Source organism: Agelaius tricolor, unplaced genomic scaffold (genome assembly GCF_023055355.1).
Source record: "Agelaius tricolor isolate 1412-34295 unplaced genomic scaffold, bAgeTri1.0.p SCAF_20, whole genome shotgun sequence".
Lineage (NCBI taxonomy): Eukaryota > Metazoa > Chordata > Aves > Passeriformes > Icteridae > Agelaius > Agelaius tricolor.
In genome coordinates this window covers 4438009-4460189 of record NW_027269280.1, presented here as the reverse complement: position 1 = coordinate 4460189, position 22181 = coordinate 4438009, and the positions used below count along the sequence as shown (strand labels likewise).

At 53.8% G+C, this 22181-nt stretch overlaps 1 protein-coding gene across 4 annotated transcripts in view; it reads right to left on the bottom strand.

Moving 5' to 3' along the window:
* Window positions 1-19101, bottom strand: part of SGSM1 (small G protein signaling modulator 1) — a 38564-nt gene extending 19463 nt beyond the window's left edge. For 3 of the 4 annotated variants that reach the window (XM_071445240.1, XM_071445243.1, XM_071445241.1), the window contains exons 1-9: window positions 19010-19101; window positions 18872-18915; window positions 7966-8041; window positions 3756-3918; window positions 2839-2991; window positions 2306-2373; window positions 2022-2167; window positions 1473-1604; window positions 873-997 (exon numbers count right to left, since the gene is read on the bottom strand). In XM_071445240.1, coding sequence (XP_071301341.1) covers window positions 873-997; window positions 1473-1604; window positions 2022-2167; window positions 2306-2373; window positions 2839-2991; window positions 3756-3918; window positions 7966-8041; window positions 18872-18915; window positions 19010-19028 — 926 coding nt within the window. In that variant the 5' untranslated portion in view covers window positions 19029-19101. Of the gene's footprint in view, window positions 1-872; window positions 998-1472; window positions 1605-2021; window positions 2168-2305; window positions 2374-2838; window positions 2992-3755; window positions 3919-7965; window positions 8042-16029; window positions 16091-18871; window positions 18916-19009 lie in introns of those variants that run through there. The other variant, XM_071445242.1, reaches the window with a different exon arrangement.
* Window positions 19102-22181: the final 3080 nt, after the last annotated feature.

Below are 22181 nucleotides of genomic sequence, written 5' to 3'. Positions count from 1 at the left end.
AAGAACTGTCTCAGCACAGGCACCTCGAGGTGTCTGAGCAGATCTAGAACATGCTGGAGAGCTGGTGGCCACCAGAGAGAGCAGAGAGGAAGGGTTTCATTCCTGTGGAGAGCCCAGCACTGCTGTCCAAGGGTGTCAGCACTCAATCACATCCCACTGCTTTGCAACAAAGCAAATTTCCAGATTCTGAGCAGCAGCAGCTTCTGCCACTTTGTAAAAATAGTGCTTAAATAGCATTAAAAACAGCTCGTGAAGGACAGGAAGGTGTGCAAGAGTGACTCCCTGTACAGTCATACTCACTGTGCCATCTGCCTCCTCTCTTCCTTGGTCACGTCTTGACACTGGGAATTTTTAGAGCTTAGGCTGATGCCCAAGGCAAGAACTCAGAAAAGGAGTGTAGAGATGAAAACAGATTTTAGGGGAGGGTACCAGGCTCAACTGAACGGCCCAGGGGCCAAGAAGAAAAGGGAGATGAAAAGTACACAGGTAAACAAAAAACTACAACTGACAATGAATGAAACTGAGACCAAGCTCTACTGAAGATCTCTAGTTTATCAACGTCCTAAACACTCCCACTTTCCTGGAGCCAGGAGAAACCTGGGAGCACAGTGTGCCAGGAGGGAGGGAGAGCATTCCCCTCAAAAAAATCCCCCAGGGCAACAAACAAAACCACTCTGTGTGCTTTGGAACAAGCCCCACTCCCTCTCTGAGCACTTCCCAGCAGACACATCTCACAGCACCTCCTGCCACCCTCTCCCTGCCTCCTTCCCATTACAGGCTCAAGGGTGATGGTGTTTCTCTGGGAAAACAGCGATGGCTTTGCATCCCAGATGCAAGCTCTGACCCAGGGGAACACTTCCCCCCACAGTCACCTCTTCTCATAGTCCAGGTCCCCCACGGAGCTGTTCATCAGCTGGTTGGGGGTCCACTTCAGTGCCATGATGTCAGCAGTCTGGTGAAGGGACAGGTACCCCGGGATTGCCTCCATGTCATCTCGCTGGGAGGAGAAACACAGTGACACACTGAGCTGGGACAAGCACAAAGCCCCGGAGCCCAGTTGTGGCCCCTCACACAGCCCTGCCCACCCAGCCACAACCAGGGAGGAACCCACTGTGTCCCTGGAAAACCTCCCAGCACAGACTCCAGGACACCTCAAGGCCTTGGAAAAGGGCTGAGAGCAATTTCCCAGCAAGGAAAACCTAATAGCTCGAACTAAAAGCAGTTTGCACTTCATTTATTTGACGACAAGAAGCAGGAGGGGACAGGAGAAGGAGTTTGGTGGCAAAGAACGGGCAGGGAGAGGAGCCTGTGTTTCCACCCAGGCTGGAGCAGAGCTCTTCCACCACCAAAACCTCCACAAACACAGCCTACTCGCTGCCTTCCCAGATGGAAAATGTGCTTTTCTGCATCTGTTTGGGACAGAACAAGGCGCTGCTGGGCAGAGCAGTGTCTCCAAGCCCAGCAGGACTCACCGGCTGCACCAGGACGTTGTTCTTGCCGTACAGGAGCGTGGCTCGGGAATTCTGGTGCAGGGACTCCACGTAGTCCCTGGCAGACAGGGATGGCCTGTCATCCATGCTGCCACTGGAATGTCTTTTCTGAATCTGCAAGAGACACACTCACAAATGTGAGGTGAGCACAGACACCCTCTGGCTTCCCAAAAGCTTCCTTTGAACCTCACTCCCTCCTCACTTATGAGAATCACTACTAGAAGTCTTTCCCCCAGGGTCCTCTAAGGGGATTCCTGACTCTGTCCAAGCTCAGAGAAGCCCCAGGAGTGAATTTTGTTTGCAATGCACAGAGCAGATTCAGCTTTCGGTTCATACACAATGATCCCAGGGACACAGACCCTGGCATGCAGTGCCAAGAGGGGCTGGCATGCCAGTGCTCTCCATGGGCCACATTCCCAGCACCTCTGCCTCAAAGACTTCCCTCATCAGAGGGCTCCAGAGGCCTTTCCAAGCAAAGGGAGCCCAGATGTGTGGATGTGGGAGGAGCAGACAGGTTTTTCCCCCACTCACACAGAGCGCTGGGCGTTTGGTGGGCGAGTCCTGGCGGCAGTGGGAGCTGTGGATCCTGTGCCTCTGGACCAGCTCATCTGCAGAGGGGTCTGTCCAGAAGTGGTCAGCAGTCTTCATCTTGGTGTATTCCAGTGCACAGGGCCCCACTGTGGAGAGGAACACCCCAAACATAAGGGAACCATCCTTGATCCCACGGCCGCGGTCACCTCCCAGATCTGCAGATCACAGATTTGGGAGCATGGGTTTGGAAAGCAAGGAGGGAAAGCAAATAAAGCAAGGGTTACCCAATAAAGATGCTAGAATTGGCCCATCCACAGGATCCATCAGGAGAGCTTCCTTCTCATAGTACTTACTAGAAGAAATAAAGGACAGCAGAATGCTGGAGCACTGCCAAGTTACAGACAGTGGTTTAAATCCCCATCATGCCCTTCTCTTTCTGTATCACCCCTTGATGGGGAGAGGGCAAGAAGCCTTAAACAGGCTGAGAAATTCCTGGGGAGCAGCAACCCTCCTGCAGCACACTGCAAGCATCACCATCTCCTAACTAACCTGTCCCAGCACAGCATGCAGATCCCAGAAGACAAGGACAATGCAGCCCTGACAGCCCAGCCATCACCAGGGCCAGTGTGGCCTGTCTGTATTTTAAGGAGTGCACAGTGGTCACCAGCAGCAGGGCATCCACCAGAGTCCCACTGAGTGACACACCTGGCCCGTGCCATGCAGGGACTTCCCTGTCCCCTGTGGACACAGGTGTTCCCCAGCCAGCAACACCCCCAGCGCCATGGGCAGGACATGGGTGGGCTGTGCCAGTGCTCACCTGCTGTTCTCCACCAGGTAGTGCACGATTTTATCCAGGACCTTTTCGAAGAGGGCTGTGCGGATCCAGAGGTGCCGGATGGCCTGAGGAGACAGGTTGGGCAGCTTCGGCACCTTGCGCACGTTCTCTGGGACCCCCTGGGCTTGGTTTCTCCTTTAGAGGTTCAAGACAAGAGACAACAACACCACAGGCTCGCCCCTGAACTCTGAGGGAGCCCAGGGCACCCCTGCCACCAGGGGTTTGGGGGTGTTGACTGTGTTGGCTGGGGGATCCTAGGGAATTGCCTGGGACAGAGCTCTGGAGGTTCTTCCTGTCCCAATCCCATCCCCTGCTCCAGAGGGGCCACACCTGCATTTGAAACCACATCACCAAATCAGTTCCCCACGGTAAAGACAATCCCAGAACTCTGCTCTCCCTCAGCACAGCCCTGCAGCCCACACACATTTCCACGGCTGAGCTCACAGGCAGAGCAGCTCATCTTAGGACAGCTTAAAATTCCTGCCCTCAGGTAGCTGCTGCATCCATCTCCCTGCTAATTGTCCAAGGATGAGTAATCCTCTCCCAAACAGTGGCAGAATTACTGCAGCTTCCAGCCCTGCACACTGAGACAGGCCAAACGTGGTTCCAGCTTGGTGAACTGGTCCATAAACTGTGACAGCTCAGGAGCAGCATGCTCAGCTGTGCCTGAAGCACCAGACCTGAGGCAGAGAGACTTAAAACTTGTCCACCCCTGCTTAAACCACAACCACAACTCAGCCTCCTAGAACATCAACCAGTTTGGTCAAGATATAAAAAACCCAGGAGAGAAGACTGAAGGAGCAATTCCTGCTGTCGAGGCTCGAGTTGGACCCAAACCACACTTCCCAGCCCGAAACCCGAGTGAGCAGAGAGGACTGGCAGCCACGCTGGTGCCTTACGCGTTCTCAATGAGCTGCTCCAGGTCCTGCACCTTCCTGCAGAGCTCCTCTGCCAGGGGGAAGCTCTTGCCCACCTTCATGAAGAGCGCTGCGATCTTGTTGCTGCGCAGGAACCCGGCCGCCCTCCGCTTCAGCCCGAACAGCACACAGCATTCCACGGCGGCTGCAGAGAGCACAGGGCCTCAGGATCAGGATATTCCCACTTGGAAGGAGCCACAGGGGTCACCCAGTCCAGCTCTCTGAGGGATTGGCCCATCAATGGAACACACAGAGTTACAGCACCACGCAATCTTGGCTTTGGCAGCGCCATGCTCTACCCAACTCAGCCAGCTCAGGGTCTCTGCAGCACCTTCCCTATGGAGCCAGGCTGAGAGAGCACAGGCCTCAGGATCAGGATATTCCCACTTGGAAGGACCCAGTCCAGCTCTTTGAGGGATTGGCCCATCAATGGAACATAGAGTTATAGCAATCTTGGCTTTAGCAGCACTGTGCTCCACCCAACTGAGCCAACCTGGGGGTCACTGGAGCACCTTCCCTATGGAGCCAGGCTGAGAGAGCACAGGCCTCAGGATCAGGATATTCCCAGCTGGAAGGAGCCACAGGGATCACCCAGTCCAGCTCTTTGAGGGATTGGCCATCAATGGAACACACAGTTATATCACCATGCTCCACCCAACTGAGCCAACCTTGGGATCACTGGAGCACCTTCCCTATGGAGTCAGGCTGAGAGAGGTGGGGCTGTTCAGCCTGGGGAAGAGAAGACTGTGTGGAGACCTCACAGCAACTCCCAGGATCTGAGGGGATTACAAGGAATCCAGAAAGGCACTGTTCATCAGGAGCCCTCCTACTAGACCAGGTTGCTCTAAGCCACATCCAACCTGTCCTTGAACACTTCCATGGATGGAAGCTCCTAAAACTCATCAGACAGTAGGCAGAGGCATCCCCACCTTGCCTTCAGGAAATTGTAATCCTATCCCACATGGGAATTAACAACAAGCACTACAGCTCCTCCAGGCAGGAGGGCAAACAGGCTGACACTCTTCTTTTTGTGTTTTTTTTTTTTTTTTTTTGTGGTTTCTTGTGGATTGTGGAGAAACTGGCATCTCCCTGATGTTTTCCCTTCAGCCCAGTCTGAGGGATGGGCACAGCTGGAACAGGAGGTTTCACTCCCTGTGCTGGGATGGTGCAAGTCAGGAGGAGAAAACTCAGGAGCAAGGACAGGCACCCTGAAGGTTTCTAAAGCAGCACAGGAAATGGGGCAACTTTCCCCAAAAAACCTTAATGTTCATACAAACATTTTTCTGAAAAGCTGAAAGGAACAAAGACCCTGGGGATAAACCACAGGCAGTGCCAGCAGCTCAGTCTGGCTTTGGGGACTCCACTGGCACTCGGGGACACGGGGACTCATTAAGCCCCTGTGGAAGGCTGTGCCTGACTCCATGTCCTGAACTGTGCCCAGAGGCACTCACCAAACCCCAGTGAGTGCCCAGACAGCCCCAGACACCTTCCCTGCCCTGCCAGGGGCAGCAGGGATCCCAGGAATCAGCCATGACTCCACAGAAAGGCACACACACACACACAGGCTCAGCCAGCAGCTCGTTCCCAAAGCCCCCTGGGAGGGCTCAGGATGGATGTCTGGTGCCAAACACAGGCTGATTAAACAGGCTGATCAAAGCACTGGAAAATCACACAGACCCACAGTGCTCAGGCCCTTGATGCAGGCCTGACAAGGAAGGAGCTCTGCTCCCTCCTCCCTGGGAAGCCAGCGCTGCTGAGCTGAGCCCGGACGCTGCTTCCCCTCCTGCCTGGAAAGGCACACTTCCCTACAGCTGAACAACTCCATGGAGACATGGAAAAAGGCATTCCTGCAGCCCCATCTCAGCAGCTCCCAGGCTGGGAGAGGCTCATTATCCTGCCCTGATCCATGCCTGAGCTCAGTGCCCAGCAGCAGCACCCGAGGGGGGGGTGAGAACAACAACAGATTTGGGCCAGCCCAGCCCTGCTGACCCCCAGCAGCCAGGCAGAGCCACTGCATGGACATCTGGCTTTGGAACCAGCCCCTGCACAAGCCCTCCCAAAGGGCTTCATCTGCCCCAGGATTATGTGCAGCCACAAATAAAATAAACCCCAAACTGCTCCATGGCTTTGCCAGAAAAGCCAACACCTCCCTCATGTGTCCTATGCTCCATGGCTGAAATGCAAGTGACAAACAGCCCCACCTGCCTGCACCCAGGGGTGCAGGGACTGCACCCAGGGGTGCCCATTTGGGGTGCCCAGCTCAGGCTGGTGCTGAAAGCTCAGGTACCCACGAGGGGTGAGCAGCCAGGGCTGCCCCTGCTGCACTCCCAAGAAAGGGAGCTCCCAGTGCCACCAGTTCCATTCCAAATTCCCAGCAGACAAATGGGAGCACTGGTGCTCCCTCACTGTGCTCGGGTCACAGGCAGCACATCCCAGCTCCTGCCAGGCAGGGAGAAATCTCAGCTCCTGCCAGGCCTCTGGCACAGAGCACCAAGACAGAGCTGTCAGCAGCATCTGTTCCCAGTGCCAGATCTGAACCCATGCAAAACACCTCTCCTGCTGGCAAACTACAGGGAAATGTGCTGCTTCCACAGGAAAAACTCTCCCCATGCTCTAGTAAATCCAGGGGTGATGGCAGGATTTTTAACTAGGACGAGTTTTGGAGCTCAGTTTTGTCAGCACTGCAAAGAGATTCTCCTCACCCCTCAGGATATAACTTAGAGCAGAGCCAGGATATCCAGGATATAATCTATGGTGCATCAGCTACACCCAGCTAAGGGGGAAGCTCTGACTCCTGGCAAAAGACTGAAAATATTCCTGAGCTGCCCAGAGCTCTGACATGATCCAAACCCCTGGGGCTGAGCAGCCCTGGCTGACGTGGGCACCAAACCCTGGGCTCCCCATCAGCCTCCCAGAGCAGCCTGGGTGTGACAGATGCCAGCTCGTGTTTGTCTGCTCCAAAACCCCCCCTGCCAGACCCCTGGCTCCATCCCCAGGGGTTTGTGCTGTGCAGAGGGCTCTGCTGGGAAGGGAAGGGAAGGCAAGGCAGCTGTCTCCAGGGAAAAGGGCAGCTCTGGCAGCCAGAGCCAGGCTTGCAGCACACTCTGCTTGGCAGGGAAAGAGGGTATTTATGAGAGGTTATTTATCACCCAGCTCCTGGAGAGCCACAGCACTGGGGAAGGTGAAGGATGGAGATGCTCCATTCCAGCAGATGGAATGCAGGAGGGGGACACCAGGAAGCAGGGAAATGCAGCAGCACCTTAAGAGGCCAGAAGGGAAGCAAGGAGCCCTTGGTGCCTGCACGCCTCAGCTCCCTGCCACAGGGGCCTATAAATAATGGCAGATTTGAGGAGCCTCGTGCTGCACAGAAAAGCAGGGAATGAGTCACACCTGCAGGTCTGCTCTGCTCTTTCAAAGCCACACAGGGCCAGGGGCTGGGAACAGGCTCCTGGGTGTCTGTGAAGTGAGGGCCCAGCAGGAAAGGAGAAAGCCCAGCCCCCTTTCTGTCACAGACATCTTTCATGGAAAATCCTTTCCTTAGGATTTTTCCTCCTGAGAAGCTGAGAGGCCTCAAGAACAAAATGTGAACAATGGTTATCTGCTGCTGTGGAATGCAACAGGTGCATCTGGGATTGGTCTCATGTGGTTGTTTCTAATTAATGGCCAATCACAACCCAGCTGGCTCGGACAGAGAGTCTGAGCCACAAACCTTTGTTATCATTCCTTCTTATTCTATTCTTAGCCAGCCTTCTGATGAAATCCTTTCTTCTATTCTTTCAGTATCGTTTTAATGTAATATACATCATAAAATAATAAATCAGCCTTCTGAAACATGGAGTCAAATCCTCATCTCTTCCCTCATCCTGAGACCCCCGTGAACACGGTCACACCTTTCCATAAACTCCTATTCCATAACAGCAAAGAAAAGATTTGGACTTGACAGACTTTCAGCTGGATCAGTTCTCAAGGGAATTTAAAAATAAAACATTGTTTCTAGTCCTTCCTCACTGCCAGCATCCCTCCCTCTTTTGACACATCCCTGTATATTTTAAGCAGAAAGACCTCAGGGATTGTGACCTCTGCCAGAACAATCCATCCTCTGGCATTCCCCATTCCCCCAGCCCAAGGTCCTGGAGCTGGAGTGGGTTCCCAGCACCAAAGCCCCCAGTCCAGGCCAGCACAGGAGACTCACCACAAAAGGAGATGATGTGGCTGCTGTCCTCATGCACAAACTTCCTCGTCACAGCCTCCTCCATGATCTGCTTCACCTGCAGGACAGAGGCACTCAGGGAAAACATGGAATTTCAGCCATGGACCTGCAGTGGGGTGGGTGGACAGGAGCCTCCTCTGCTCCCAGGTTATCCCAATGGCACAGGAGAGCTCACAGAGGGTTGGTGCAGCTCTGCCTGCTGAGCATCACCACTACTTCAAAAAGTCAGGAATAAATAAGAATTGTTTCATTTTCTGAGAAACTTCACAGTAGGAAAACGACGAGCCAAGAATTAACTGAGGCAACTGAGCATCACTTAGATAAATAAATCTAATCATCTAATAAAGGTACCTAAATCTCATATTTAAGGTTTTTACAGCCTTGTTCTGTTCTCTCACTCTGTTTGACAAATTTCCTGTGACACAGCTGTCCCAAGTGACTGCAGCTCTCCATCAGTGCCTACCTCAGTGATCACCTGGCGCCAGCTGTGCCCAGGAATCCCATCTGCAGGGCAGTGCCAGCAGCTCTGCCCTCCCTGACTCACAGCTGGCACTCAGCTGACCCAGGGGGAGCTGTCACTTAGTGCTCACCAGGGCCACCATCAGGGGGACAAAAACAAACGGGACCCCGCACAGAATTGCTGCAGGGAGCAGACAGGAGGTCAGAGCCAGCAGGCCCTGGCAGCAGGGGGGTGACCTCCATCCCCAGCTGTCACCCTCCCCAATCCTGCTGCAGGCAGCCAGAGCCCAGCTCAGTCTTTGCTCCTTAAACATTCCCTTGCCAACCACTTTTCCCTTCAAACACAGCTGCCAGCATGCCTGGATCTCTTCTTCCAGTGCCTCTGCAACATCTTGGTTTTGGAAAAACACGGGGGGAAGTGTTGCCAGCACAGAGCTGAGGGTGTGAAGGAAGCTCTGCTGAGCAAGGTGCTCTCCCTGAGGGCACAGGGAATACACAGCAGGTCAAGACTTGGCCAAGCAAACCTTGGCATGAATGAGAGACCTTTAATGGCATCATTTGGGGAATTAAACTCCTCTGCAAGGTGTAATCAAGGGCACTTATGCACGGCTGACAGCTCCATAAAGGAAATCCTGAGCATGGATTAAGAGCAGAGGCCTCTGTGAGCCAAGAGCTGCTCTGTCAGAGGCACCAGGTGAGATCCCAGCACTGCCTGGTGACTAACAGAGCCCTGAGACTTCCCTGGATGCCAGCAGCTGAGGATGAGCTGGCACTGAGTCAGGAACTCACAGCAAGGAATGGCACTGAGACACGGAGCTTGGGACTGGAGGTGCCTCAGAGCACTGGGGGATTCCTCATGGTCCAGCTCCTGCACCTCCCACACCTCCCACACCCCAGCCCTGTGCTCAGGGCAGTGATTCCACCTGCAGGAACACCCCAAGGACCAGGATAAAGCTCCATCTTCCACCTCAGTGCTCTACTGTGTCCTAAAACCGCAGCTGCCCCTGGTCAGGGCTCCTCCTCCTGGTGCTCCTTCACTCCTCATCTCCCACCTTCAGGTTCCCCCTGGTGCTCCTTCACTCCTCATCTCCCACCTTCAGGTTCCTCCAGGTGCTCCTTCACTCCTCATCTCCCACCTTCAGGCTTCTCCTGGTCCCAGAGCCTCACCTGGGCACCAGGGAAGGGGCAGCTGCATCCTCACTGAGGGTTCCTTGCTCCAGCACCATTTCATTTTACACTTTACAGCAACAGAAACGGGGACAGAGCCAGCCCCAGCAAGAGCAGAGGAGCCTCTGTCTCCCCACACATCCCCAGGCCTTGGAGCAGGGCTGGGGAGCAGCACACACCTCCATGTGTCCACCACGTGCTGCCCCTTTCCCTCCACCTGGGATTCCCACCAGAGATATTCTGGCATCCTGCCCAGCCCAGGAGCTATCACAGACACATCTTTTATGGAAAATCCTTTCCTTAGGATTTTTCCTCCTGAGAAGCTGAGAGGCCTCAGGAACAAAATGTGAACAATGGTTATCTGCTGGTGTGGAATGCAACAGGTGCATCTGGGATTGGTCTCATGTGGTTGTTTCTAATTGATGGCCAATCACAGTCCAGCTGTTTCAGACTCTCTGAGAGTCACAAGATCTTATTATTATTCCTTTCCTCTTCTATTCCTTGCAAGCCTTCTGATGAAATCCTTTCTTCTATTCTTTTAGTACAGTTTTAATATAATATATATCATAAAATAATAAATCAAGCCTTCTGAAACATGGAGTCAGATCCTCACCTCTTCCCTCGCCCTGGGACCCCTGCAAACACCACCACAGGGGCCCTCAGGGATTCCCTGAAATTTGGCTGAGCCACCCTTGTCCAGATGGCTCCTGACCCTCACCCAGCAGGACTCAGCCCTTCTCTCTCACACACAGATATTAAATGTACACTCATGGCAGCACTGGTGGTGTCAGCATTTTAAACCCCCCACACAAAATACACCTGAAAATCAATTTGCAGAGTTATGGCTTTACCAGCTTCTGATCCAGTCAGGAAATATTGGAACATAAGGAGTATATTCAAATATTTGGTTGAAATTTCAGTACATTGACACAATGCCTGCGGGGCAGTGACCATCTGTCTGTCCAGGGCCTGGGGGCCATCCAGGACAGCAGGACACGGCTCTGAGTGGGCATTTCAGTGCCAACACTGCACAAACCACCTGCATGCTCGAGGCACAAACAAAACACCTTCCAAGAGACACAGTTTAGTGGAAAATTACTCATTAAAGGTAAAAAAAAAAAAAAATAAATTGCACTGCATTGACTGAGGTTGGAACACTAAAAATAAACCAAGTCTAAAGGACTGGAAGTGGAAAGGGCAGCAAGGGCACTCACCTGTTGTGTGACAAACACAAACACCAGCAGAGGCAGACAGGCATGGCCTTGTAACACAGAACAAGGGAGATCTTGGAATCCTGGAATGGGCTGGGTGGGAAAGGAAAAGCTCATCCCATCTCATCCCATGGGCAGGGGCAGTTTCCACCAATTCAGGCTGCATCCAAGCTGGCCTTGGGCACTTCCAGGGAACAGAATCAACCCTTCCAGGCAATGGAGCCAAGAGATCCCAACTTTCTCTACCTACCAAGAAAGTTTTCCAACAAAACCATCTTAAATTTGCCCAAACAGACACAGCTGGCACCTGTAGGACAGCTCAGAGCCAGGGAAGCCCAAAACTCCTGACAGATCTCCTGTGCTGCTGCCTGCAGACCCCAGAGGACTCTCCCACAGGCAGCTGGGATCTGCCAGGGGATTTGTGACACCCCTTGGCTCCCTGCACAGAGCAGCCTTGAACAGCCTCTGAATGTGCTGCATTTGAATGCTAATTCTCAGACAGCAGCCAGAACAATCCCAGCAGATGAAGCTGCCCACTCTGGATCTCATGCCAGCCTAGAGAAATGAGATGTTTGCTCTTCTTTTATTAGAAAGGAAATTAGAACAGCAACTAATAATTTAGCTGTAGGTAAACTCGGGAGGAATATCATCAAGTATTCCACAACAGCACAAACAGCCCCCCTGGCTCCAGCTGGGAGCACAGCACAAATCCCCCTGGAAAGGGAAATCAAACCCTCACCTGTCCAACAGCCCCAGGGAGGGATGAAGGATGAAGGTTTAGACCTCTCTGCTACAAAACTCCCAGGGATATTCATCATCCAAAGCCCAGCTTTGCTGTCACCCAGCCCTGCTGTCATTTACACTGCTGGAACAAGCCAAATATTATCACAGCCACCACCGAGGTGCAGGGACCAGGAGCACACCAAGAACTGCAGGTTTGATTAGCCCAAGGCAATACTGACTCTCAACTGTTGTACCTGATCAGATTTTTCCCTGCAGAACCTGTACCCTGGATCATTTGCAGCGTATTTTCCTGCCTCTTGCACAGCCTTGCACTGGTTATGAAGGCATTTCTGTGGATGCACAGCACCTCCTGTGTATTTGGCCATGCTCATAACTCTGTGAAATTGTTTACAGCAAGCCAGATGCAAACAGAGCCCCCAGGGATATCCTTTTCCCAGTCCTGTTCCAGGGTCAAACTCGCTCCATTGGCACAGGCTGAGGGCAGCTGTGGGGATGCTCCTGGCCACCAGATCCAGGAATGGGCCTGGGTGCCATAACCAGCACCAAAAAAATGCCTGGATGAGCAAAAAATGTGGCACAGCAGCTCCACACTGGAGCCAAAGCAGTGGGAGAGCATCCCATCCCATCCCCAAAGGATTTACAGCTGGAGATGATGGAGATGATGGAGATGATGGAGATGATGGAGATGATGGAGATGATGGAGATGATGGAGATGATGGAGATGATGGAGATGATGGCGATGATGGCGATGATGGCGATGATGGCGATGATGGCGATGATGGCGATGATGGCGATGATGGCGATGATGGCGATGATGTCTCCTGCTCCCTCTGAACATCCATCTCTACACAGGGTGTCAGATCAGGTGGATGAGATGCTACAGGACCAGAGCCAGGAAGCTGCACTGCCTGGACCCCCTCAGAATCATGGAATTCATCACAGAATCATGGAATTGTTTAGGTTGGAAGAGACCTCCATGATCACTGAGCCCAACCATTCACCCAGCACTTCCAGGTTCGCTGCTCCTGTTCAATCCACCTGGCCCAGGAGAACCAGCAAGCCCTCAAAAGCCATCAAACAAACAACAAAATCATTTAAAAAACCCAAAACCACCCAATCCACTGATGAAAGAGGCTTTAAACTTGATTTGCTTTTGTACATTTGCTTTTCAAATTCTTTTCCAAGCTGGAGCTTTCTCGTTCTCATCAGCGTTCTCATCACTGCTTTGATTATGTGTTTGAAGTTAATCCTTGCACTTAAAAAAAAAAACCACAAAAATTTTCCTTGTCAGTTTTGGTGCAATGTGGGCATTCCCTGCTGTGGTCTGAGCTCTCCTGTAACTGCTGCTCCCAACCAAGCTCTCTTTGCCCAGAAATCTCCCCAGGCAGCAGCTGCCCATGGAGCTCTGCAGCATTTCTCAGGTGCTACAAAGGGCTGGAGATCACTGAGACACAGGACATCCCCAGGCAGGGCTGTATGCAAGGACAGCCAGCCTCCCCTGCACTGCAGGGGGATATTTCCCAGCAGGAATGTGGGCCTGGTTCTGCTGGATGTACCAAAGGTGTCCCAGGCAAAGCAAGTGCAGAATCCCAGCTCAGGACACATTTCTCCAAACCCCAAGTCCTTCTGGTGCCCACAGGAACGTGCAGGGAATGCTGGATGGAAATCCTGGGATATTTCATCACATTGCCTATGCTGGAGTCTGTCACCATCACATTTTCTGAAAAATCCTCTTTGCCCAGGAATTCTTCTCCTGGGAAGCTGAGAAGCCTCAGAGAGAAATGAAAACAACAATTATCTGATTGCTGCTCCTGTGTTTTGCTGCTTTGGAATGTGGTTTGGAGATTGTTTATCCAACAGGTGATTGTTTCATTGGTTTCATGTGAATGGGTTTTACTTAATGACCAATCAGGGCCAGGTTGTGTCAGGACTCTGCAAGGAGTCACAAGTTTTTCATTATTATCCTTTAGCCTTCTGTCTGCATCCTTTCTCTATGCTTTAATATAGTTTAATATAGCATTCTTTAATATAATATGGATCATAAAATAATAAATTAGCCTTCTAAGAACATGGAGTCAGATTCACCATTTCCCTCCCTTCATCCCAGAAAATACCACAGGAGCTAAAGCCACTTTTCCAGCTACAGCAGAACTTCTCAGACTGAAACCTCTCACCAACCAGATTTATCTGCTCATTTGAAAATGAAATGTCAGCCTGTTGCCTGTCTTGTTGCTACTATGCCCCTTTTCAGCAGCCTTGTTGATGAAATTCACATTTCAAACTTGATGCTGCAGTTTTTTCTGCCTTACCACCTTCCTGATCTTGCCAGCAACAAACACCCTGATGATCCCAAAAGCAGGTGCCAGGCACTGTTCAGCACCACCCCAGCTGCAGCCACGCTCTGCCACTTCTCCAAGAGTTCACTGGCTGACCACTACAAAAAAAACCCCAATTAATTGTGCAGGGATCAGTTAAACCCCCCAGCTGCAGGGCACAGGCAGAATTTACACCCCAAACCCCAATTAATTGTGCAGGGATCAGTTAAACCCCTCCAGCTGCAGGACACAGACACCATTTACACCCAAACCCCAATTAATTGTGCAGGGATCAGTTAAACCCCCCCAGCTGCAGGACACAGACACCATTTACACCCAAACCCCAATTAATTGTGCAGGGATCAGTTAAACCCCTCCAGCTGCAGGGCACAGGCAGAATTCACACCCAAAACCCCAATTAATTGTGCTGGGATCAGTTTACCCCTCCAGCTGCAGGGCACAGACAGAACTTACACCCCAAACCCCAATTAATTGTGCAGGGATCAGTTAAACCCCCCCAGCTGCAGGGCACAGGCAGAATTCACACCCCAAACCCCAATTAATTGTGCTGGGATCAGTTAAACCCCCCCAGCTGCAGGGCACAGACACCATTTACACCCAGATTTATTTTGGTGGCCCCTGGCACGAGGGGACAGCACAGGGACAGCTCTGGTGGCACCAGGCACTTGCCTTGAGAGCCATTTGGCAGCTCCCTGTTCTTGCTGCCTCAGGAACATCGATCACCCTGCAGCCCACTGAGACCTCTGGCTTTTCTAAGAAGTCTTATTTCATTATTTATGACCACTTGCTGAATAAAAGATGGCACCTCCTGCAGCTGAGGGATCCTCCACGTGACGCACAGGAGGGAATTCCAGGCCAGCCCTTCCCCAGGAACCACCTGTGCTCACAGCTGGGCACTGGGGTGAGGCTCCTGGGGGGGGGATAAGGGAGGAGAAGAACTCGGAATATTCGTGCAGTTTGCTGGAAAATGAATTTAAAATACATTAATGGAAGGATCCATAATGCAACATTGCACCCTGGGGGGACACAGGGGTGATCCCAGCCACGTGTGTTTGCTGAGAGTGTTTTGCAGCAGGTTTTCCTCACAGAGCATCAACTTTTGGCCAAAAAAACCCCTGCTTGCATCACTAATTTAAGCTGCCTGAGCTCACGTTCTAGCTGGTGCTATTCCTGTTGTGCTTGTCAAAGGCACATTTCCACGCCATCTGTGGGCACTGCTCGCTGTAAATGCTCAATGCAGACATTTAAGGAAGCATTTGAGGCAAACTTTAGTCATTTCTGTGTTTCCAGCACACCCAGCCTCCAGGCTGGGCTCTGCTCTCACCACATCCCAAATTCCTTGTTTTTCCAAGCTGCTGATGGCACCCTGAGGAGTTCTTTGGATTCACTGGAACGTGGCACAGGATGATGCTGAAACCAAGGGCAGCTTCCAGCTCCCAAACTGCCCCTGAATCTGTGCAAACCCAGGTATTTCCATGGCAACAGCCAGGATGCAGGGAGGGAGGAGGGCAGGGAATTTTGGCAGCAGAGGACAGAGGGTCCCCTGGCCCAGGGGAGGTGTGAGGAAGGGGGAAAGCAGCACAAAAGCTGCTCCAGGGATGGAGGCTCAAGGCAGGGGTTCCTGGAGCATGAGAGCTCTTGTGCACAGCCCTGCTTTTATCTCTGAGAGGAGAGGAAATGGTCCCCAGTGATCAGGGCTGCTCTTCAGAGCAGATCGATGCAGGCAATCGAGAAATGCTGCATTAAGGGCCCTCTGTTCTCTCCTGGTACAGAAATATCTGAAAAAGGCTGCCCTGGGTGCTTGAGAGACATCAGAGGGTCCCCTCTGCCAACAGCAGCTTTCATTACCAACCTGAAACTCATCATCCTCATCCTTATCTTGCCTGAACACTTTTGACAGCTACACAAAGGCCTTTTCCCTTTTTTTTTTTTTTTTAATAAACTGGCCTTGAGAACACTTAAAGCTCTCAACATTAATTTTTCAAACCTTAGTAACATTAAATTAATTTACAATTTTCTACCCATCCAGAATGAAATAGCTGGCACTGATGCCTGCAATCTGATATTTTGGAATAGCAGGCACACAGAAAAAAAAAAGCAAACCCAAGCTGCAAAAACATTGCTCTTACCAGTCATTTGTGTTATTTAGCCACAAACCAGGCAACATGGCTGCAAAGCAGGGGCTCCTCTGAAAGGGTGGGAGGAAGAGACTGACTGCTGTTCCCATGACACATGATGAAGGAATTAGTCAACAGCTACACAGTGACAACCATTCCAGCTACTGAAAAATAAACAATATATCTGGCAGAAGACAAGCAGGCTGTGGTCAACCCCAATATTGGAAACAACTCTAAGAACAGGCAGCAAAATATTCAATGCAGGTTCAACGGTTCCTGATGAGCAAAGACTCAGAGCTGCTTCCTGAGTGGCAAGTTAAACATAAACTAAGTTTTGTTGGTTTTTTTTTTTTGCAGAAGAAGGACCAAGATGACTGTTTGCTTTCACACACCACCCAGCTTTTCTCCCAGCTCACATTCCAGGGACACGTGTGCAGGTGGATTGCACAGGTAACAGCTGCTTCCCTTGCTCTGTGCCATGCAGCTGCCTGGAGGGGCTGAAAACAGAGCTCAGGACTCCCCAGGCAGAACAAAACTCGCAAAAGGAGGAGGAGCACAGGTTACAAGAAGAATATTTCTACTTGAAAACCCTCACCCCTCCAAACCTGGGCATTTCTGGGCTGGTAAAAAAGCCTCATTCCACCTGATAAAAGCCCTAAAAAAAAATCAGAGAGGGTTGGTCATGCTGCTCATCCTGCATAGCAGCACAGAGGATGCCTCACAGAGTCAGACTCCACTGCTTCCCTTGCAGCCTGCTGACAAACAGTCAATCCTGCAGCTCCCAGGCTTGGTTTGATTTATTATGGCCATATGGGCTCGGGGGGAGGAAGAAGATGGTGACAGATAACACAGCTCATCTCAACCTGCACATCCACTGCAGCACAGGACTGCTCCAGAAGCCAGTCCTTAACCATGGCAACAGCCAAATAGTGAGGGCTGCTCAGTGCCCTGGCTAATTCCAGTTTATTGTTTGTGTCCCTGCTCAGATCAGACCTTCTTCCCAGTGTTTGTCTTCTCAGTTATGGCCCTGGGGTGACAGCTGTGGCACAGCTCCCCAAGCACTGTCCCTGCTCTCAGCTGGGCTCACCTGCGCTGAGGGAGCAAAACCCAGGTGTGGCCTGGTGAAATGAGAATGATACAGCTCTAGAAAGGTTAAAATTCTGGGAGTGGGGGGGGGAAAAAAACCCCAAATTTCTGCACCTGGCCCTTTCTACTTGGAGTCTGCACAAGTTCCTGACTTAACCTGAGGTCAGCCTAGAAGAAGAAGAAGGAAAACCAAAAGCATGAGTAGAGGGGCACAAGAATGCCCCACCTGCTCCTGGTTTCAGGATGGTGCTGAATAATTAACCCCATAACCTACAGGATCATGTTTCCCCAGGTTTTTCATTCCCACCAGAGCACAGTGGGAATTCCACTCCATGGAGCCCCCTCGCCCATGTGGCTGGGCACCCACAGCCCCCATTGCTGGACACAGCCCCTGCCCGAGCCCAGCACTTCCAGCAGGAGTGGAAGGCAAATCCCAAGGCAATGGCAACCACCTGGTGCCTGCAGGGAACCCACACCAACACCCAGAGCAACGGGATCACCAGGAAAAAGCCTCTGCTCTGTGTCAGCACCAAGGGGCTGCTGGAGAGAGCCCAGAGAGTGACAAACCCAGCTCACAGCACCGTGGTGGCTCTGCACAGGGCAGGAGGGCTTTACCCAGGCACCCCTCCCTCCCTCAAGCTTTCCCCACATTCACCAAACCCACACTATCTCCCCCAAAACCGGCAGAAGGGCAGGAACCAAGCCCAGCTCTGCTCCCTGAGGTACCAGCTCCCCTTTCCCCAGCCCTGGGAGCCAGCAAAGCTGAAAGCCAGCACAGGAGGGGCTCCAGGGGAAGCCAGGAGCAGCCCAGGCTCCCACCCTGCAGCAGCTGTCTCTGCACTCGGGAGCTGCCACAGACAGCAATAATGAGATGGCAGCTCTATCCACAACGCTAAATAAATGTCATACCCTTTTCCTGGCTTAATAGCCGTTGCTGAGGCAACCAGTGGTATTCCTCAGCATAGGATTAAAGGTGGGAAGTGGTCGGGGTGGGCAGCGCTGTCACCCTCCCCAGACCCACCACCCACGGCTCCAAGCAGCGTCTCCCACTCCCTGTAAACCGGATAGCGGGATGCTCGTAACGCCAGAAACAAAACACAAACCCTCCTCCCTCCCTCCCTCCCTCCGGCATCCCGGGAGGTGACCTGCGGGGACACAGCGTGGGCAGGACATGACAACAGCCGCCGGTGCCCCGGCACCGGGCAGGACTCGGCTCCGGGGCTCGATGGACCGTGGGCTCGGCTGTGACACACGGGGTAAACACGGGCAGCTCCAGGCATAGAACAGCGCACAAACTGATAAGAGTTAAAGATGCCCGAGGAGGGAGAGCACGGCGAGATGCGGAACGCCATCCCCCCGCACCGGGCACACACATTTGGGCCCCCCTTTTTCCCCAGCACCCGCTGCCCCCCGCCCTGCCCAGGAGCTGCGGGAAGGACTCGTCCCATCCCCGCTCCCCAGGGAAGGATGCAGCGCCGGGACTCGCCCCTTTTCCCTGCGGAAAATCCCAAGTTGTGGCGCGCTCTGCCCCCAGCCAAAAGCGATTTCCCAAGGATTTTCCAAGGCACTGGCGCTGCAGGGATGCTCCTCCGCCCCCCCGGGACCCGCAACCGCGCCCGGCCGGGCTCTGGGCCCCGCTCCGGGTTGGTTTTTGGGGGGTCTGAACCCCACGGCAGCAGCAGCCGGAGCAGCGGATGCCGCGGGCGGGCGGAACCGGGGCTCCCCCCGGGCACCGGGCCGGAGCTGCTCCCGGGGGTCCCGCACCCACCTCCTTCTTCACGGTGCGCAGCAGCCGCTGCCGGGTCTCCGCCTCTGCGGGGAGAAATGAGGAGAAGAGACCCGTTAGTGCTGCCCTGCCCCGCTACCCCCGGTGCCGGTGCCCGGTCGCGGTCCCCGCCCGCCGTACCCGCCGGGGCCGCCGCCATGGCCGCGCTCGCTCCGCAGCGCCCGCAGACTGCCGGGCACCGGGCCGGGCCCGCACCGCCCCCCGCCCCGCCGGGGAGGGGCCGCGCCGCCGCCAATCCGCGACCGGCACCGGCACCCCGGGACCCCGGTACCGATGGGTCCGGTACCCCCGGCACCCCGGGACTCGCAGCTCCGGTACCCCGATACTCTGGTACTGATGGGTCCGGTACCCCCGTACTCCCGGCACCCGCGGCTCCGGTACCCCGGTACTGATGGGTCCGGTACCCCGGTACTCCCGGCACCCCGGGACTCGCAGCTCCGGTATCCCCGGTACTGATGGGTCCGGCACCCCGGGACTCCGGTACCGATGGGTCCGGTACCCCGGTACTGATGAGTCCGGTACTCCCGGCACCCCGGGACTCGCAGCTCCGGTACCCCGGTACCCCGGTACTGATGGGTCCGGTACCCCCGTACTCCCGGCACCCCGGGACTCACAGCTCCGGTATCCCCGGTACTGATGGGTCCGGTACCCCGGGACTCCCGGCACCCCAGTACTCATGGCACCGGCACCCCGGTACTCATGGCACCGGTGTCCCGGTTCTCCCCGCATCCGCAGCCCCGGCTCGCCCCGTACCCCCGGCACCCCCGGCATCCCCGGCAGCGGCGGCCCGAGGGGCGACCGGCTCTGGGCCGGTGCTCTCGCCGGGGTCGCGGCCGGGACCGGTCCCACGGTGCGGTCACAGCCGTCCCGCGGCTCCCGGTGCCGCCTCCAGGCCCCCCTCAAGCAACTGATCCCCGTTATCCCAGCCAGGTCCCCGCACCCCCGGTTATCTCCCCGTTATCCCAGCCCCGGGGTGCCCGGGGACGGTGGTGGCGGGGCTGGGTGACCCCGCACGGGAGAGCCCTGGGGGTGTCGCCGCTCATGGGGATGGCTGGGGCAGTGTGTGGCCTCGGACAGGGGCTCAGGGCTCTGGGGTCCCTCACAGGGGCGGAACAGCCACGTCCTTTCAGACGTGAGCCATCCAGCCCCGCTCCGGCGAGCTCCAGCACGGAGGGAAGGTGACAACGACCAGAGACCCCCAACGCCTCCTGTGAAAATGACACCGCCAGAGCCCCTCGGAGAGCGTGCCCTGCCTGCAGCTCCATCACCACCTCTTCTGTTTTCCTCTTCCCTGGTTTACTGTTCCAGGACATTTCCATAGAAACAGCATCCTGGCTCCTCCGCAGTCCGGTTTCCAATAACTACAAACGGCGGCGGTGCCAGGGCAGCGGCCACCGGCACGGCCCCGCTGCACCGGGGCTCCATCCCGGCAGGGACACCCCCGGCAGCCCCCAGCCCGATCCCAGAGCCGGGCTGCATCCTCTGCCCCCGAGCTTTGCTCCTCCTCGGTGGCTCTGGTGACAGCAGGGACCAGCATCATCCCGATGGTTCCCTGTTGGAGCGTCGCGGGGTGGGAGTGTCGGGATGGACGGAGATGGACAGAGATCCCTGAAGGCAGGCTGTGGAACTTGCTGTTCATTGCAAAGGGTGCAGGGCCCAGCTGGGAGCTGCCAGCCACAGCTCAGAGCAGGACTGAGAGAAGAGAGGGGCAGAGAGGATGAGAGGGTAAGAGAGTAAAAGGGTAAGAGAGCAAAAGTGTAAGAGTGAGGTTCCCATTACAATACAATAAATCTTCTTCTGTGTTGAATATTCTCATTCTCACTAACCAATCAAGTCCAAGATACAAATCCTATAGCATTTATACATACAGCCTGTAAGAATCGTTACATTCCCATACTGTGTTACATTTTAAAACCTAAAAACTCCTCTTTGGACCCCTTCTGCCAAGCTGTAGGGTCTGCTCTGCCCCTTGGGCCTGTCTGCAAGCAGAGGGTGTTGTTCCATCAAAAGGGCATTACCTTCAGCTGGCCATACCATTGTTTTCCAGTTGTTCAGAAACTGGGGTATCTCAAAGCTTGCTTTCATTTCAATCTCGCTTATAGTTTCCATAGTCTCAAAATCTTTTGCCAGGCAATCACATTTATAAGGCTTTCCTGTTTCATCTTCCCCAACAGTTCCCTCCGCTGCCCAGGCTGGCAGGAGAACAGGAGGGAGCTCTGGCCTCGGGATTAATCCAAATTCCACTCCTTCAGTGCCTTCCAGGGCCAGGTGGAAGCCTGGGCTGTACCCATATTTCCGTGTCCTCTGTTTGCTTTTCGCTGTTTGTCTGCTTGTTAAATACCCATTTAGCACAAGTGCAGCTCGGAGGAATGCGATTGCTGGACCAGATGGGTCCCAGAATCTTTGGGAGAAAATCTGAAAAAAAGCACAGGGACAAGCTCCCCCCAAGCCTTGCTGGTTCCTTTTCTTTGGAAAATTCTGCCTCTCCCCAGATTAAGGCCAGGTGGGAAAAGATTGGCCCCTGTTTTCTGGAGCTTGGAGAGCTTAAATGAGAGCACGTTGATCTATACTTAATGTGATTAAGTTACATCTCCGAGTATCATGCTAATTAAATTAAACTTCCCACTGCTGCCTCTGAGGCTTAAGCAGGATAGTTGTTTTAAGACCACAATTCACTCCCCTGCATGGCTGAGCAGGTGGGATAAAAGCACTCTGCTAATCAAGTCATCCTGGTGTTTAGAAACAACTTCTAAAGCAAGGGATATTCAAATTTAAATCTGATTGGAGTTGGATTTAAACTCTGCATTTTCAATCTGAAGTGATTTGTGCTTTGAATAAGGAAAATAACAGGGAAAAAGCAGAAGTTACAGGGTGAGACAGTGCACAGACTGTCTGACCACAGTGTCTCAGGTGTAGAAACAGAATTTTGGGAAGGAATTCCTCCCTGTGAGTAGTGAGCCCTTGGCACAGGGTGCCCAGAGAAGCTGTGGCTGCTCCATCCCTGGAAGTGTCCCAGGCCAGGCTGGACAGGGCTTGGAGCAGCTGGGACAGTGCAAGGTGTCCCTGCCATGGCAGGGGTGGCCCTGCCTGACCTTTAAGGTCCCTTCCAACCCAAACCATCCCATGACCTCGCCAAGACCCCTCTCCCCCTGCCCTCCTCCCATGTCCAGCAGCTCTTTCCGCCTTGCAGCTTCTCAAAGCAGCGGAGATGTCAAAGCTCCCGCCTGATGGATCTGACAGCGCTGCCCCGCAGGCGGGACGGCAGCACCGGCAGCGTTCACGGCTCGTTCCC